This window comes from Ursus maritimus, unplaced genomic scaffold (assembly GCF_017311325.1).
Source record: "Ursus maritimus isolate PB19 unplaced genomic scaffold, ASM1731132v1 scaffold_2, whole genome shotgun sequence".
Lineage (NCBI taxonomy): Eukaryota > Metazoa > Chordata > Mammalia > Carnivora > Ursidae > Ursus > Ursus maritimus.
In genome coordinates, this window is record NW_024424452.1 from 74,508,782 (window position 1) to 74,529,286 (window position 20,505).

At 34.5% G+C, this 20,505-nt stretch overlaps 1 protein-coding gene across 2 annotated transcripts in view; it reads right to left on the reverse strand.

Annotated features, from left to right (window-relative positions):
• The window catches only part of KIFAP3 (kinesin associated protein 3), a gene marked incomplete at its 3' end in the record, with an annotated part of 150,485 nt that overhangs the window by 67,100 nt on the left and 62,880 nt on the right, over positions 1–20,505 (reverse strand). For both annotated transcript variants that reach the window (XM_008695960.2, XM_040636200.1), the window contains 1 exon segment: positions 1,238–1,338. In XM_008695960.2, the coding sequence (XP_008694182.1) occupies positions 1,238–1,338 (101 nt within the window).

Consider the following 20,505-nt stretch of genomic DNA (forward strand, 5'->3'; position numbering starts at 1 on the left):
TGACATGGATAGAACTTGAGAGTATAATGTTAGATGAAATAATTCAGTCAGAGAAAGACAAATACCATATGATTTTACTCATATATGGAATTTAGGAAACAAAACAAATGAGCAAAGGGAGAGAGAAACAAGCCAATCAACAGACTCTTAATTATAGAGAACTGATGGTTACCAGAGGGCAGGTGGGTGGGGGGATGGGTGAAATAGGTGATGCGGATTAAGGAGTGCACTTGTGGTGATAATCACTGGGTGATGTATGGAATTGTTGAATAACAATCGTACATCTGATATAACACTTTACATTAACTATACTGGAACTAAAATGAAATAAAGGAAAAAAGTGAAATGCTGGATGGAAATACAAACATGCCTTCTTAAAAGGTAATATGTCAAGTACACAAGTGTTCATACCTTGTGACTTAGTAATTCTATTTTTAGGAATTTAAAGAAAAAATAAGAGATGTTTACATAGTATGATATTTATTCCACATTATTTCATTTTTTTACATATGTTTACTTACATCTATTTTCATTTGATGAACTGGAAAAAACTACACGATTTAACAATTTTTAAATTATGATACATTTATGCAATAGAATATTATACAACTATTAGAAATAATTTTTGAAGACTGCTCAGTGACATGGGAGAATACATTATGATCTATTGAGTAAATAAAGTAATATACAATTATATATAACATATAATCTCAATATATTATTTTTTAACTACACAGAAAGAAATGTACCAAAATATTAAATGGTTATATCTGGGTCTGGGATAACAGAAAGTTATTTTCATTTTTATACTGCTCTGTATTTTTCAATTTTCTATCACAAATTAAAATTATTTTCAAGAGGGAATTTTTAAAGGAAAAATGTATCTGGCAAATCAAGAGAACAAAGTGAAAAATACCTATTTTTTTATTATTATGTTCAATTAGCCAACATATACCTATTTTTTTTAAAGCTTTAAAAAAAAAAAAAAACTTAAGGGGCGCCTGGGTGGCTCAGTCGTTAAGCGTCTGCCTTTGGCTCAGGGCATGATCCTGGCGTTCTGGGATCGAGCCCCACATCAGGCTCCTCCGCTGGGAGCCTGCTTCTTCCTCTCCCACTCCCCCTGCTTGTGTTCCCTCTCTCGCTGGCTGTCTCTGTCTGTGTCAAATAAATAAAATCTTTAAAAATAATAATAATAAAAAAATAAAAAGAAATAAAAAAAAAAACTTAGACCACTTACCTGTGGTATACAGTCAGTGTATGCAAACATTGATTTAAAGCGGTCATCCATGCTTATGTGGTAAAGAACACACATTGCTATTTGTTTGTAGTTTTCATTACCTGGGCATAAGAAATCAGGGATATGATTAAATCATGGATATAATGAATTTTTAAAATATAATTTTTATTTTGTTATATTAGTCACCATAAAGTACATCCCCAGTTTTTGATGCAATGTTCCATGATTCATTATTTGCGTATAACACCCAGTGCACCATGCAATATGTGCTCTCCTTAATACCCATCACCAGCCTATCCCAATCCCCCACCCCTCCCCTCTGAAGCCCTCAGTTTGTTTCCCAGAGTCCACAGTCTCTCATGGTTCATTCCCCCTTCTGTTTACCCCCCTTCATTTTTTGATATAACACACTCAAATTAATAATTAAAACTTTTAAACTCCTGAATCAAATCCTTATACACTGCTAATTTAGAAAATATTTTGAGCTCCCTATTTCAATCCCAAAGTTTGGAATATACTGTCTGTGAAATATCCAAGAGATAATATGTATTTTGCTAGGTACATTTGTGAAAAAAAATTAACCACAAGCCAAAGAATTTATCATTTTCAATAGCATACTATAAAATTGATTGGGTCACTGGCCTCCCTACCTTTACCATTCCATCAAAATATGTGATTAATACAGTTGTTGACAGTGATGTACTGTATGCAAAATAGTAAGCCAAAAAGTGTATTTAATTCCTAGGAATTGGAAACTGGAAAAATAATCCAAATGATTTAAAAAGAAGTACAACAGTATTTGTAACATTAAAACACATGAGACTATAAAACATTAATAATAATAATGCTATAAACTGAGCACAGTCTAAGGGCTGCCTCAGAACTTTGGAGGTCAGGTGATCATAGCCTTATACACCTTGAAACTGAGAAAAGAGAAGCAAATGATATATTATAGACTGAAAAATAAAATGGGACTCATATATCATGAAATCCTTCTACTTAGGTCATATTTTAAGGACCTATTTATGATCCATTAGAAAAGTTTAACTAAAATGTTTTATTCAAAAAACAATATTCTGAGAAATCTTTGAAGATATCTGGAGTTTAAAAAAATCAAGCAGGTAAGTGAATTTAATTGATAAATAGTGTATGAAGATTTTAAATATGTTTTAACATGGAGGATAAATTTAGTATCTTTATCCTTGTGTCTACCATACCATAAAATTACTAAAATACTTACGTGTTTTTTAAAATTCTGTTTTAGATTCTGATTGAATTTTCTCATATATCAGGCATATCTTTTAAGATGGTTAGAAATTCTTAGAGGACATAAACTTTGGTATTCTCAAAAGGCTTAGTAGAGCACACAGAAGTTTCCCAATAAATACCTGCTGACTGATTCTATTTTTAGTATTTAAACAGCATAATGACTGTAGTTAACAATCCCGTATTGTATATTTGAAGGTTACTAAGAGAGTAAACCTTAAACATTCTCACCACACACAACACACACACACACATACACACACACACACACACACACACACAGTAACAGTGTAAGGTGATGGATGTGTTAATTAACATTATGGTAATTATTTTGCTATATATACATATATCAAATCATTATGTCCTATACCTTAAAGTTACATAAAGTTTTGTCAATTAGATATCAATAAAGCTGGGAAAAAAAGAGCAGTGGTACATAAAAAAATCAGAGGCTAAAATAGAAGAAATAAGCACATTTATTCAAAGACAGAAATTACTAAATTCTATAAAAGTCCAGATTTGAGAAGAGTATTTTAAGAAGTTTTAAGAGGTCCTTTACAAGTAAGTAAAAAACAAAAACAAAAACAAAAAACTGACCCTTTATCTCTAGCTCTTTCTTTTCCTGGACCTTATATGTTAGATAAAAATACATCACGTGGTAAAGAAGAACAAAGTGAAACTTCCAAACAATCTGTCAAGTATATATTATCGTCCCTATGTTTCAGATGAGGAACCTCATGCTTAGAGGAAAACAAATATTTGCTACACCGCCTTGTAAGTGGTTGAGCAGGGATTTAAACTCTGATTCTCAAATCTCACCAGGTTATGTTACGATGCCACTCAAATTATTTTTTATATCATAAGGTGAGATAACCTTCTAAGCAAGATATTATTATTGGGTATAAAAGACTGATCTATACTGATATATGATAGAATAAAACATTTTTGAAATAGAATTTTTAAAAATCTGGCCTTTTGCATCTTTTAAAATTGTTTGGCTAAAGCCTATTTCCTTTGGTTTTCAATATCAATATAAAAATGACTCATTTGGATAAAACAAAAACAATAAAATCCATTCTTCATCAGATGAATACATAGTAGTAAACATTCTAATTTAACTAAAAATCTGCGAATTCACTAACTCAACCACTTAGAATACAATGCATGTAGAAGCTATATTTTATATGTGAAATAACAGGATTACTTATTTTATCTGATATTTAATGTCTTTTTCTCTAAAGTATTATAATTTATAGAAAATTTGCAGAATAAAGAGTCCACATCAAATCATTTTAGGTAAATTTCAGGCCTTTTCTAATATTTGAAAAACTTCAAATACACAATCTGTGGAGAAGACAGACACTGAATGAGGGATATACGCTCTAAGGATATTGACCCTAGGCTTAGATGAAAAGGTAAGATATAATAATACAGGAGAAAGTATACCGAATCTTAAGATGAAGAGTAGTAAGTCAGAAACACAAGTTAACTGTAGGAAATATATATACTAAGTATTGGGAGGGGGGTAAGAATTTTATTTGGAGGAAGATGTAATGCAAAAATTGTGAAATTACTCCAAAAAGAGAAAAGCAGAGACAACTGTTTGCTCCCAACTCCAACAGTTTGTTCTTGGGATCAAAGCAATCTAAATAGAAAAGATTGATAGATATTAATAAAGCACATTTTTACACTGCTGAAGGCATTCACTTATACTTATTCTAGTATAAAACAAATCTGCCATAGGAAAATAAATCTTTGTACAAGTTTTCATAAGATGTAGGTTAAAAGTGAAAAATGCTAACTGTATTCTCTAAGGAGGAAGGTATCCCTTTGAGTTTGGTCAGTTTATACTTCATAGTATTAGCTTTTTTCCCAGGGATTGAGATACTTTTAAATCTTTTTAAGTAGGGTCCTTCAGCAAACCCTCATGTTCTGAAGGCAAATCTCTCTTTACCTGCCATTCTAGTTTCCTTCTATATGTTGTTCAGTTGTGGGTTATGTTCTAATCCTACTTAATTTTTACAAAATATTATTTTTTTAACAAAATATTATTTGAAGATATTTTCTCTATGTAGTGGGTTCACTGAAAAGTAGGATTCCAATGCATGTAACTTAGTAAATGGTAAAAGAAACAAAGAGAAATCAATAACCAATAAAAAGATTAACATTGAAGTAAATCACCAAACAAATTAAAATTCATTGTGGAACTAGGAATGAAATAGGACACTATTCCACGCTTGAAGAGAATCTATAGCTGGTGTCAATGAAAAGGACTCTAAAAAGCAATATTCTAAGGTTGTGCATCATTCACATAAGATGAGAGAAAATAAAGACTCACTTTTAAGAGATCTGTACTCCACACACTAGGTAACAAGGAGATCCTTTAGAGCTAATGATAATGTATATATAATGATAATATAATTTATATAACGATAATACATTTATCACCTTATATACATATATATGCATGTATATAAGATCTGTATATCTATCTATCTATCTTCCAAAGGATAACTCAAAGGATATGCGACAGAATAGGAAGTCTGGAGAAAAGTTCTAAAATTATAGTTATTTCTGAAAAACAGGTGAAAGAAACAGATCTCAGCGTAACAATAACTTATATCACCTGTTTTTATACAGCAAAACTACATATCTAGTTTCAAGAAGCAGAATGGTTCACTCTGCAGCCAGTCCTGAGTCTGCTCTTGGGTGCTTTCTCTTTCTCTTCCCTTCATACTGATGGCCAAAGATGGAAGCTCCTTGCAGTTCTCCACACCTTCCTAATTCTTCTCTGTGATCCTCTATTAAAAAAAAAAAAATCTCTGAACATCTTCCCAGTTTCCCATAATCTTTTGTTTCCCCCATAATCTTTATCTAAAATGATTATCATGCCCCAAGCGTACTGAAAACTAAAGGGCTGAGGAAAGAGAAGCTGCAGGGAAACCTGCTGTCCTGAAAGATTGGACAGCCAATCTTTTTATAACCATAGTTCTTTGAGAAAAGAAGAAAGAGAAAGGGCTAAGCAGACAGCGATATTGTTCTGATTGTATGTAAGCATGCATTTTCTCATTTACTCTTCTAGCAACTGAATAGGTGGGTATTCTCTTCAATTTGGAGACGAGGCAATGATATTCATTAAGCCAAGATATTCCTTCAAAGGAAACACCACTGTGATTCTGGGATTCAAATCTAGGTGTGAACTGCAAAGCCTGTTCATGGACTTTCTATCAAGTCTTCCACGAGGCAGCAGAGAGGTTGAAATCAATAATGCCAAGTAAATGTAAGTTCCTATCATCATTCCTTAGTGACATAGTACAGGAAGGAGATAAAATTAGAAGGGACTCTATTAGATCTGGGAGTCTCGGGGAAGAGGGGACCGTGGCAGAAGAGTGGTAGAGAAAAGATGAAATGCAGAACAACAATCAGTTATTTACTGGAGGACCTGTGCCCAGATACAGTAGATTCTAAAAGACGAAAGAAGTTCCTGACAGGGACAAACTGCATTATCTCCCCCGCAGTTTTGGGAACTAGATCTTTAAAAGTTCTGAAACTCACTTGCACTAAATTGAACAAGAACTGCTGTCAAGCAGTGTTTGGTTTTATGAGAAAAACAAGGTGCTCTTAGAAGATGAGTAGAGTGGTTAATAGGTAGTATAACACTGTGGTTAAGAGCTCAGGCTCTGGACAGGCAGAACGCTGGAGTTCAATCTGTGACTCTTCCACTTGCTATATAGCCTTTGTTATTTAAACTCTATGCTTCAGGTTCTTCCTCTGTGTGTGTGCGTGCACACGCTTCAGTTTCTTCATCAATGAAATTGATAGAACAACTGCACCTAACTCAAAGGGTTGTTATATAAGGATCAGTTAAGAGAATTCTGGTAAAGCAATTAATACTGTCTGACACAGTAATAAACCTATTCAACAAATATCATTTCTTATTCTTTGAATAAGAATGTTTTTTTCATTTGACCAACAGAACACTACTATCATGTGCCCCTAAAACAGGCTTTTCTGGTCTCAAGATTAGATCGTAGTTAGAGGAAGAGCAGTTTTGAGAAGCAGCCAAGATTTCTCTAAGATGACCTAGACAGGGTTCAGAGGTATATTCTGAGCCTGTGGCTGAGCCACTTGTCCTTCTATTCTACTCAGTCATTTTCTAAAAAGTTCTGCTATTCCCAAAGTATGGGCTTAAGAGAGTTACCTCATACTACAAGGCTCCACTCAGTGACCCATATCTTTTAAGAACCCTTCATCATTCTCTCATTCTTACAGGGTTATTATAAATTCCTTAATAAAAATAGAACTTGAGAAAAGAAAATAACCAAAGCATAGATTTAGTACATGTTCCCCCTCTACCACTACCACAAACACACTGTGAATCTCTCTTCCTTCTTCCAGGTTTCTGTATCTGTGATGGAACTTAATTTCACTCCTAGAGTAGTAAACTGTAGAGGTGATTAGTTATGAAGAAGATGAAAGAACGCAGAGAGAAGTCTGAAAACACTCTTGAAGACAAACCTCACAATCAGAAACATTACTTATTTATCTTTAAGTAGCATGTCCATGTTTTTCCCCTTGTTTGGGCTAAGCACAACTTAACAAAAGAACCTGGAATATGACTGACATTACACCAGAGATATATATCTTTTTTTCTTAAGGAAAGGATGAAGGGAGGTGATGACAGATCTAAGGGACTACAATATTGTACTCTGAGGTCAATATAACACAAGTTGTTGATATGTCTTCTAGATTTTGTCTGGGTAAAAGTTCCCTAGAATCCAATCAACTGGATTTACAAGTATCTATAAAATTGATTTTCTTCTTTTTCGTTTTTATTTAGGGAATTTAAAAAGATAGAAACTGACATTTTCCATTTTATTCAGAAGAAAGATGTAAATATTCTATAAATGATCTTGTTACCCACATTACCTTGATGATTCTAACTCACATCTTATTGTTACAAATCACATATTTTCTTTCTCCTCTAAAGAACTGCAATATATGAATGAAGATTATAGTATAAATCATAGGTATCTTATTCATTGAATCATTAATCATTATATAAATGATCAGTTTCTTGATGAAAATACAGCCTATAACTTCATGGCATCTAGCAGATATCGGAGAGCTATAACAAAAGGACAAAGTATTTTAGGACAAAAGTGCCTACGTGGAATGGGAAGATGTCTGGAAAAAAACTAAATTCATCTCTTCAAACACAGCTGCATAGAAAAAGTAACAGCTTTCTGGCAGTCAACATTTATTATTACTTAAAGGCTAATTTGCAGATCACATAGCAATAAACAGCCATTAAGAGAGATTAAATGGTCCAAGTAAAATTAAGAGCTTATCCTTCATTATAAACTAATCATCTTCTTCATTCGTTGGAAGAAAGGATATCTGAGTTCTTAAAAATAAATCTCAAAAAAATCTTGTATATCCTAAATGAATTTGGGGCCTTGGGATATGATTTTCCCATAAATATTCATGACTAAGAACCATAAACTGTAGCTAACCAGCTATGATTCCTCTACATCCTACAAATGGCAGGCATTTCAAAAGGGCTCCTTTAAGACTTATAGACATCAATTATTCCCAAGTAAAAACAGGCTGCCAATAGTCTGTATGCTGGCATAGCACCAAAGGCCCTGTGAATTTTGAGCAGAGCAGTGAAAAGACTGAATATTTTGAGAACTAGGTCCTTAATGACTAGAGGTGGATTAGTCAAATCTGTTCAAGTAATAAGGCCAGGGTGGAAAAAAATGGCCTAGTCATTATGATTCCTTTGGTATTTATGGTAATAAACATGAATCATGATGAACTCACTGGCTATTAAATGCAGAGGTCGTAAGTACTTCGATAGGATTTCCACAGGAATTCACCGTTAATTAGCTGGATCATTATTTGAAAGTGTTACTGAATTATCTTAGCAGTTGTGCAGCCAGTCCCCCAAAATTGGTCATTCCCAGCTGAGGGCAGTTAATGCCTTAACAAACTGGTCATTAACTCCAGTAACTGATTTTGTGGGAATTATTCCACTTATAAAGTACATTCAAGAGTCCCCCCCCCCCCCCCTTTAAAAAAATTTGCAGCTGTAGTTCAGCTGGAGCAGCTGAAGGAGAAAAAACTCCAGACTGCTCTCATGATCGATTTTCTGCCAATTAAAGGGCAAACGCATGCTGATGGGTTTTGAATTTTAAAATGTCTTCGGTTTTTCATCTCTGAAGTGATTAGTAAAAGCACCAGTTAGTTACTAATTTTGTAAGACACTTGGGATTTTCCATTCACAGTTCAGTCAAGCAGAAATATGAGTTTGAACACCAGAACTCAAAGCCAAATTTCCGCTTCTGCAGTAGACCCAGCCCAACACTTTGTAAAAACAGAGTGAGAACACAAGTTATGGGCCACATTATTAGCCAGATTCTCATTCTCTTCTGCACTCCATGTCTTCATTCAAAGTAGAAAACTCCCTTTGAAGTCACAAAGGCCCCATGAGAAGATAAGATATATGCCCAGTAGGACTGGACAGCCTTAGCTTAAACTTGAATTTGGAGAGATCAATTTTTAAGGCTGCAACTATACTGGATAGTCTCCTGTTTCAGAACAGATTTGTTCACAGTCAAGTGTAGTAAAGATTTGAGATGAATAGATAAAAACCAAGAGTTTTTAATCATGAGCTGAAGGGTGAAAATTACAGAATTTATAGGTTACAATGATCAGTATGAAAACAAGTGTAACAATAGTTTTGTGATACAGTGTTTCATGGATGACTTCTGTGTCTAATTACTTAATTTAAAAACTATAAGAAACTGAAATTGTAAATGTACCATTAAGCTCAATAGCTCAGTCATATTAGGAGGTATTCACTAAGTACTCTAAAAGCCAACAGTTTTGATGCATTTTCACTCGTTTTCAGTATGTACAACTGTACATTTAGCCATGTAGTTTATTTTTCAAATATTTTCAACATGTTTCAATTATTACCTTGTCTGTAGTAGTCTTTTATTATATCCAGGGCATACGACAACTTAGTTATAATGCACCCTACAAAATGTGCACCCTTATGGTACAAATGATACGGACCAAAGTAAAGCCCTTAACAATGACTGCTTTCTAGCCTATAGGTCCACACCATTGACTTAATGTGCTTTGGTCAGCTTTTACCATGTAGAAATGGAGACACCCCAGGCAATATTCACACACAGAGTATTGGAAACAGCTGGTGATAGAAGAATCCTAAGAAAAAAGGCTTCTTGATTTAATTGGGAAAACAGGAGGAAGCATAAATTTTACTGCCATTAATAACTTCAAGCAATCTTGATATGACTCTACCTCACCCTGACGGCTAAACATGTGCTTTTTGTTAAAGTGTTTGCACATCTGACCCCTATTGTTTGCTCACTTGATCAGGTAAGAAAATGTAGGTTTATTTATAGGATAAATGAGGCCTATTAAAATTGAGAAACAGTGCAGTAGTCTACGAGGAGCTGCATACTGAAACAGATGTGTGAAATTCCATAACAGTTTTGTAATAAACAGGCCAAATGAAATTTTTTGAAAAAGTCTACTTTAAGTTTCTTAAGCCATCATAAAGACAACCTAGTTTTTAAAAAATGGAAAATACCTCCTAATTAGAAAACATATTATTTTGACAATTTCCAAAGTTTTTAATAAACAAGCCAAAAAAAGGCCATTTACTCTTTTCATAAAATAAATAAATTTTATTTAATTTTAGGATGCTTTTGATAAAATAAAAGTTAAGTCATATTAATTATAACAAAAAATAAAATAACAGTATGGGGGAATTTCAAAGGTGTTCAGAGCTTTTTAAATTTTCTTTTAAGAACACATGACAGAATGGTCAAAGGAAATAACCCTTAATTTTTAAGTGATCAAAGTTTAGAGTCCAACAGTATCTGCTCTGGTGATCTCCCACAAGAAGGGAAATCAGACTTGTCTCAACCGGAAGAAACCAAACATTTATCACTTAACTCTTGACCTGGTCTGACTCGCTACATGCTGATAAAAATCCTTCTACAGCCTTGCAAAATGCCCTGAAACCCAGATTACCTAATGTAATCTAGATCAAGACGAATCAGGTGCCATTTTTACTCTCAAAACGATTCTCACAGAATGTAGAAGCATTTATATCCCTTTAGAACACCTTAAAACCCTCATTTATCTTCCAGTGAAGAGAATATGGTCTAACATTGCTCTGACTAAAATTTGGGTCTTTTTGAAATGATTCATTTGGAATTGTGAAATAGGCATGACACTGTGCTACTGAATCTCCAGAATCCTAATTTTCCTGCCACAGCCAATAAAATTAGTTGCAGCACAAACCAGCCAGGCAAATTAGAATGCTTCACAGCTTTCAAATTCAGAAGAATCAAAATTTATACAGCTAGGAATCTGAATCAAGATTTAAATTATGGACCAATCTTTCATACTAGTTATATTCAGTGCTATACATGTATCAGTCACCTGGTGCCTCTGGTGATTAAAGGGCAACTTGAAGAAAGATGTCTGGGCTAGTTAACTTTTTTAGTTAACTTGCACATAGATTTATAAATTACATGTGAAAGTGCCTAATACAAGTTAAGCGCTTCATGAATATTTATTGAGTATGAGTTTGATCATTAGCTATTATTATTATTATTATAAATATTGAAAAGCTAGCAACATCTCTAAGTAATTTCTCAGTTTTTTAAGGAAACATTCTCATCTATGCTCATAAATGAACTAAACAAGTATCCCTAGGATTCAGCATTTGGTTTTTTCATTTGTTTTGTTTTTTTTATTTTGTGGGTTTTTTGTTTTGTTTTTCAGAGTTTTTCAAAAGTTTTTATTTTAATTCCAATTAGTTAACATACAGTGTTGTATTAGTTACAGGTGTACAATACAGTGATTCAAAACTTCCATACATCACCCTGTGCTCATCATGACAAGTGCCCTCCTTAATCCCCATCACCCATTTTACCCATCTCATACCCCCTCCCCTCTGGTAACCATCAGTTTTTTCTCTATAGTTAAGAGTCTATTTCTTGATGTGTCTCTTTCTTGTGTTTTTCCTTTTGCTTGTTTTGTTTCTTAAATTTCACATATAAGTCACTGATCATATGGTATTTGTCTTTCTCTAACTGAATTATTTTGCTTAGGATTATACTACTTTTATTCATGTTGTTGCAAATGGTAAGAGCTCATTCTTTTTTATGGCTGAATAATACTCCAGTGTGTGTGTGTGTGTGTGTGTGTGTGTGTGTGTGTGTGTATGCATGCTTCCATATCATGGCTATTGTAAATAATGCTGCTGTAAACATAGGGGTGCATGTATGGATTTTTGAATACCTTAAAAGAACAGTACGCTAATCTAAGATCAAACCTGTGTTTTCATCTATTTGAATAGTGCTTCTCAAATTACCTCTGGTGGAGGGTCAAGTTTTTATTTTTCCTCCCATGTATCAAAGATTAATACTTTTATAAAGTATAATAAAAATAAAATTAAGGAAAATATATGCAAAATAGAAGTCAAAAAAATATTACATTCAGCAGACATTATATTATTTGAGTAAGTTGCTATTAGCTGTCTAAATACTTATTCTTGATTTCTAGATTTACTTGTTACAGACCAGTAAAAAACAGTCTATGAATGTGCACTGGTCGCTGGACCACACTTTGAGTTATCACTGTATTAAAAGACTCCTGCCTTGAATTACACAATTCATTAAAGAAATCTGTGTCATGTAATAGAAATTAAAGTGCTATTTCAAGGTTTAAAACAAACCCCTAAAAGCAGGCATAGTCAAAACTATTAAGTAACAAGGCTTTTTCTGTGCTCCTCGTTTTTTTCACTTAGCAATCATTAGCCCCTCAAACTTTCCCTTTCTTTTTCTTCCTCCTTATCGAAACTATCATTTGTAGAAGGTTTTCTAGTTATGACAGAAGTAGATATCAATTCTCTTATCAGATTTGCAAAACAATTCTGTGAGACGGATTTTCTAATCAAAAGGCTCAGATCTATTGACTTGCCTAATGTCTCTTAACCAATACGGAATGAGGGGAAGGAAGAAGACTCAAGCTCATCTCTTTAAATGTTCATTTCTTTCATACATAATCTATCCAACCACCTACCAAGTATTTATTGAGAACCTACAATGTACTAGGCATTGTTGTAGGCCCTGGGAATATAAGAGTGAGTAAGAGTGATACAAATCCACATTTTCATGGAGCATATTATAGTCTTTGGGGCCTGATGGGAATGGTGGTGATGGCATGTGGTGAAGACAATAAGCAAGCTAATTACATGAAAGATATATTATATGGTGATTAAGTGCTTTGGAGAAAAATACAAGGAAAAGGAGAAAGAGAACATCAGAAGCTGAAGGATGAAATTTTAAATAGGATAACTTGAAAGCAAAGCCCTTTCATGAGGGAATGGACTATGTAAAAAAACTAGGAAAGGACATGCTAGGCAGAAGAACAGGCAGTGCAAAAGTCCTGGGGTAGGACTGTCACTATTGGGGTCAAGGATTAGCAAGGAGGCCAATGTGCTTTCAGCAGAAAGAACAAAAAAGAGAGTACTAGAAGATGTAGTTACAGAAGGAGCTAGGAGAGAACATATAAATGCTTATAGGCCATTATAAGGACTTTGGATCTTCCTCTGAGATAGGAAGTCATTAAAGATTTCTGAGCAGAGGAATGCCATGATTTTTTCTTTCTTTTTTCTTTTTTTTAGAAACAGCTTTATCCATTCCTGAGTAAAACTCTTCAGACTACAGGGATAGAGGGAACATTCCTCATTATCAGGAATGCCACGATTTAACTCAAATTTGAATGCAATCACTCTGTGTGCTGTGTTAAGAAGAGAATGTGGGACAAGGGTAGAAGCGCAAAGACCAGTTAGGATGGCACTGTATTAAACCAGGAAAGAGAAGATGGTGGCTAGGAGCAGGGTGATAGCAGCTATATTTTGAAGACAGCTGACTGCACAGACAAATGATGCAGGGTAGGAGGGAAAAACAGAAATCAAGGATAACTTTCCCCAGTTTGGGTCAATTAATTAGAAAGAGAAAGTTGCCATTTATGGAGATAGAAAAGATTGTGGAAGCATAGGCATATCAGAAGCTTAATTTTGAACATATCAAATCTCAGACACTAATAAGGCATCCAAGTGGTAATGTCTGGAGGAAGGAAATCAGAGAAGAGGCTGAAATTATCTTTTTTTCTATTTATATTCTGAAGTCATCAGGATAGGCAGAGTATTTAAACAGAATGAATGAAGTCACCAAGAGAGTAAGTACAGAGAGAGAAAAATTCTAAGGACTAAGCCCTGGGAGGTATTCTGATGCTTAGAGACTGGGAAGAAAAGATGGCAACAGGAGACCGAGAAGGACTGGCTACTTAGGAGGAAAACCAGAAGAGTATTGTGTCCTGGAAAATCAATAAAAAAAGATTTGGAGAGAAACCGTATCAAGTGCTGTTCACAGGTTGAGTACTATGAGTGCTGGGAACTGACCACTGGATTTAGCAACGTAGAGGTCATTGGAACTTGATCAGAGTAGTGTGATGTGGCAAATAAGTGAAAGCCTAACTGGAAAAGATTAAGAAGAGTATAGAACAGGGAGGAGGTGAACTGAGAGAGGGGAGACAGGAGAGAAAAGAGAGGAGAAAGAGGGGTGGGGCACAATGAGCAGACAAGAAAGGATACGAATGTATGCAAAAAGGAAGAGAGAAACTGGGAGACAAAATGACCATAATTCTTGAGGCATTCTGCAATAATGTGAAGAAAAGAAATGCAATAATAATTGGAAGGTAAAAGAGTGATGTGAGAGTCAAGAAGAATCTTTATTAAGAGGGAAGAATTAATAGCATATTTGTATGTTGATGAATGATCTTCTAGAGAGGGAAACATTAATGCAGGAGAGGAGAACTGCTGTAGTAAGAACCCTGAGTAGGTGACAGGGAATGGGATGGAGAGGGAATGTTGGCCTATGGGAAGAGCAGGAGCAAGTTCACCCATAATAATGGGAGGGAAGCAAAGTACAGACACAGAGGTAGGAGGGGTAAGGGGTAAGGGGTAGGAGGGGTATGTTCTTACACCCCTCAGTTGCTTTGGCTTGAATGTTTCATAAGCTAAGTTTTGTTTGATGTGTTTGGGGATGATGTTAGTACGGAAGCAAGCATAAATTCATAACCGAAGTGTATTCTTTGGAAGAGCCTAGATCATCATGGCATAGTTTGTGCCATGGCACATAGGAATTTATGGAAGTTCTTTTTTTTTTTTAATATTTTATTTATTTATTCGACAGGATAGAGACAGCCAGCGAGAGAGGGAACACAAGCAGGGGGAGTGGGAGAGGAAGAAGCAGGCTCATAGTGGAGGAGCCTGATGTGGGGCTCGATCCCATAATGCCGGGATCACGCCCTGAGCCGAAGGCAGACGCTTAACTGCTGTGCCACCCAGGCGCCCCTATGGAAGTTCTTCTGACTGCTTCTACTTTCTCAGTGAAATAGGAAGCAAAGCAAGGTAATGAGCTGAAGGTGAGGAAGGGGTGTTAGATCTATGAGAAGGTGTAGGAATGAAATTCTCACTTAGAAGAGTGGGAGAATGACCAGATAAAGAGGAAGATGTAGTGTGGTTGCTGGGCTAGTACTGGTGAATGATCCAGAACTGACTGGACAGCTGTTGTCTCTCTTCGCCCAGGGTCTGCCGTCTCCATCCTTCTACACCGTGTCACACATCCCCCATCCTCCTTCACAAAGCACCAAAGAAACTGATAAAAATGACTCTAAAATGAGACTGGTTGAACACTTAAGATGTCTAAAAGGCAAGACAAGAAATAAAATTAAATGTCAAAGTATAAGAGAAAAGAAAGTTTATCTTAGGGGAATGGGAGAGTGTGGGTCATACCTAGAAATCCAAATATAAAATTAAGCAACTATATTTTGGTAAAGCCAAACATGTCTTTTAGCTGGTTTTAAGCTGCTAATTTGAGACTCCTGGTGTATTATTAAAAAGTCAGGAGAGTTTGCATTTAATAGGCATTAAAGGCTTTAAAGGAATGCTCTAATTCACTGATTTCAAAAGTGTAGTCTGAGGACCCCTAATGGGGATCCACAAGTCACACCATTTTTATAATAACAATAGATTACTTTCTTTTTTAAAATTCTCATTCTCTCTTAAGAGGCTACATGAGACATACACGAAATATGTCACAACAGATTGCTGAGGGTGCCAGGAGAGCCAGCTGTTGTCCATTAAGCCTGACTTTAAAGAAATTTGCAAAAGGTAAAACTATATCATTCTTGTCACTAATTTTTTGTTTTGGAAAGAATTGTTTTTCATAAAATATTTATGTTAACGTGTAGCAGGTTTGCTATTTTAAAATGAATATTTAATTTTTTTCTCAATTTTAATCATGAGTACAATAAATATCCACAGATATAACCCCTCATAAACAAAAAGCTCTTTGGGGCTCCTGGATAATTTTTAAGAGTGTTAAAGCGGTCCTGAGACCAAAAGTTTGAAAACTGATGCTCTAACCACAGAATTCCTACAGTATCCTAATAAACAAAGAAAACTTACAAAATAGAGGAGAAGTTGTGGAAAGTGGTGATTGCCTATAATTTACAGGTAGCTCTCTAATCTGTTTAACCATTAGGCTGGCTGTGCCTATTCCATTTTTGTTTGGGATAGGCTGGTGATGGGTAGTAAGGAGGGCACGTGTTGCATGTTGCATGGTGCAATGGGTGTTATATGCAACTAATGAAGCATCGAGCTTTACATCAGAAACCAGGGATGTACTGTATGGTGACTAACATGATATTTAAAAAAATGCAAAAACTCATATATGTAGGATGAGACCTGCAAATTTTATAAGGTTTATTCCCCTTAGTTTAAATTCCTTTGAAAATCTAATTAAAAACTGAAAAGCTGACATGAAAATTCAGAACATTACTCAATTTAAAATATGTATCAGCATCATTCACACAGGAGAAAGAATACCGTAAATAAGCTCAAAATTGTTCAAAAGAGTTCACCAGTGAAATCTGGTGGTTTTTTTTTTTTTTTAAATTATTGATTATGCATTCTGTAATACACTGTCTCTGCCATTATTGATGTTTAAGCTTTATGCACAAACTATGCCATGATGATCTAGGCTCTTCCAAAGAATACACTTCAGTTATGAATTTATGCTTGCTTCTGTACTAACATCATCCCCAAGCACATCAAACAAAACTTAGCTTATGAAACATTCAAGCCAAAGCAACTGAGGGGTGCAAGAACATTTGCCTGGTGCATCAGACAAAAAGCTAAGAAAATTTAGTTCTCAAGTTATTTTTGAAACACTATCAGTGCATTTTCCAGGAAACCGAAGAACACACTATGACAAAGAATTTCCTTGCCATCTCCCAACCCAGGATATTCTGACATAAGGAAGCACTCTTGAGACACACCAAGGCCAAATGGCTTAAGGATTTATGTCAGGGAATATTTTTTTTAATGATTTGATTCTTAAATGAGTCAACAAAAACTTCAAACACTTAAAAAATTAATTCAACACCATAAAAAACCTGATTACACTAACAACTGGATAAATAAAGCCAAACTTTTTAGGTCCAATTCAATTTGCATATAATCACATTTGCTGAAACCACTGGCTATGATAGGTCTCCCATATGGTAACATAAAGTTAGTAGGCATAAGAAATTAAGTGTCAACTGTGGGGATAAATAGAACTGAAAAGATTTATAATTGATACTGAACTAATAAGCAGAGGTAAGTTTAGGATTCTTATGAAATCTTAGGAAAGTAACATATCAAAAATGAAGAACTGAGTAATTTTGGAGGTATTTAAGAAAAGCAAAACAAGGGAATATTTAGATACAAGATTTCTCCTGGATACAAATAAAATTTCTGAAACATTTTGGGACAGAATGCCTTCCTTCTCAGTGCCTAGGAAAAGATCAAAACTACTTAAACTTTATAAATTTCAGGGTAAGTGGAGAAAGAAAATTTTAAGTAATGATTTCAAAAATTTCTTATTAATCCCTTTATGTGTCCCTAATGTCAAAGAAAAAGCTAAATTCAAAATTCCTAAATGAAATGCTTTATATCATGAAATTCTGAAATAATTTTTGGTTCTATTGAATTATCTTTCACTCAGAGCCTCACATGGCAAAAAAACTGTACTATAACAAAATTTCTCCTCTGCCTTTAATAATAATTCAAATCACACAATCTTCCTCAATTACATATTTTTTTCAGTTATTCGGCAATTCTCACAACAGCAGGGGTCGCAATGTACTAGGTAAATGTTTCAGGATACGCGAGAAGGGGATTAAATGGTCAGATAGCACAGCTTTATTAGAACCTGAAAGATTCATGATTTATTGTACTCTAGTTAAAATAATCTCTCATTAAGTATAACAAGATTTTTCAATTATGGGGTCCCCAAATAATAACAAAGAAAACCTACTTAAAATCTGATAGCACTTCCAGTTGAAAAAGCATCCCTTAAAAATCACTTCCGAAAAGTTCTACCACATGTATAGCCCTACAAAAGTAGTTTTACATTTTTTGCATCTTTTAAAAAATAAGCAATTTGTAGATATAAAATAGGTAATTCTTTAATTCAGTCATCAACTCGAAAATATACTAAACTGAATTTCTAAGAAAAAAAAAGCCAAACTGTCTACTCATATTCTACTCTATGCTCTTTAATTCCTTCTCCATGACTACAATGAAGAAAATGTACCCCAAATTCTTCAAATATTTGATTTACAAAAGGTTTTTTTCCACTTAAAAAAATTTCAATTCCATGGAATCACTCCAATCACTACTTGCCAAGAATAACCTAGAAATATTTAGATTATCTACTGTACAACACATAAAAAATCCAGCAGAGACAGTGACTGATATTTCTGAAGATGTGATGGGAAAGAAGTCCAATCACTTTCTCATAGTTCAATGTTTTCCAAATGAATGTTAAATCAATCAGAGAACATAAAATCAATGAGTCGGTCATAAGCAGGATAAAAAAAGAATAGAAAATAATAGAAAATATAGTTCATTGCACATAGAAATGGTAAATACTGCTTTGTGAACATTCAAAAAATTAATATGTTAAAATCTGTAATATATAATAAAAATATAATGTATATTAATATGTACATATGGATATATGCACATGCATATCACATTACACATGTGAGTACTAGATTGTAGTATAAACTATACTACAGATGGCGATAAAAGATGTTTGAAAGTCACTGCTCTATACTAATTATATCCTATCCCTTTAAAATCTACGCTCTCTGTAATGCTTCCTTACTACAACTTCTATATAATCGCAGTGGCCAAATACCAGAGATATTAAATATATCACTGAATTACTCAATTGAGAAGTTTAGTTTATCGTGTTAGGAGTTAATGATTTAATTTTCCACATAAGTAACATATACATTAACAAGTGTAAAAATGACTATTTTTAACCATTTATCAGGAAATCATTTATACACTAAATGCAATTTCTTCGGACACAACAGATTGAACAATCAAGCAAAATAGGTTTCTTCACAGTCAAAAGAAATGTTCCCAAGTCCATGCAAGAAATCTTACTAGGAGGAGTAATGTAACTGGGAAGAAAACCCTTTGAGCATTCATTTGGAATTAATTTTTAACAAAATATACAGTTCAAATAAGCTCAGTTGTCAGTTTCCAAGCCCACAGGAGATTAGAAATCTATCATTAGAGGAGAGGAAAACTGCTGCTATCGAACCGCTGCTGGTAGAGGAGAAATGAGAAGCAACAGCTATAAATAAGAGGGGAAAACAGAAAACCTGTATATAAAAATTAAAAATACACGGAATTTTGGGACCATTTAGCAAGGGGAACTACTCGAGCACAGTAATATTTACACGCCTGTATAATAAATTATCTTCAAAATTACAAACACCAATCAATGATTTAAAAAACAGTCACAACTAAGACTCATAAAAGCACTTGAACCCAGGTATTCTGGCTCCAAAGCCCATGGTATTCACCTACACTATACTTCTCAATAAAAATTCAAATTATGTTTATGGTATTAAAGTACATTTAAGAAACTATTTATGAAAAGAAAGATGTAATCAATTTTAAAGACCTTTGCTAACAGACACATGAAAAAATGTTCAAAATCATTAGCCATGAGGGAAATTCAAATCAAAACCACATTGAGATACCACCTTACACTAGTTAGAATGGCAAAAATTGACAAGGCAAGAAACAACAATTGTTGGAGAGGATGTGGAGAAAGGGATCCCTCCTACGTTGTTGGTGGGAATGCAAGTTGGTACAGCCATTCTGGAAAACAGTGTGGAGGTCCCTTAAAAAGTTAAAAATTGAGCTACCCTATGATCCAGCCATTGCACTATTGGGTATTTACCCCAAAGATACAGATGTAGTGAAGAGAAGGGCCATACACACCCCAATGTTCATAGCAGCTCTGTCCACAATAGCTAAATCGTGGAAGGAGCCGAGATACCCTTCAACAGATGACTGGATTAAGAAGATGTGGTCCATATATACAATGGAATATTACTCAGCTATCAAAAAGAACGATTTCTCAACATTTGCTGCAACATGGACAGCACTGGAGGAGATAATGCTAAGTGAAATAAGTCAAGCAGAGAAAGACAATTATCATATGGTTTCTCTCATCTATGGAACATAAGAACTAGGAAGATTGGTAGGAGAAGAAAGGGATAAAGAAAGGAGGGGGTAATCAGAAGGGGGAATGAAGCATGAGAGACTATGGACTCTGAGAAACAAACTGAGGGCTTCAGAGGGGAGGGGGTGGGGGAATGGGATAGGCTGGTGATGGGTAGTAAGGAGGGCACATATTGCATGGTGCACTGGGTGTTATATGCAACTAATGAATCATGGAACTTTACATCAAAAACCAGGGATGTACTGTATGGTGACTAACAGAATATAATAAAAAAAATTAAAAAAAAAA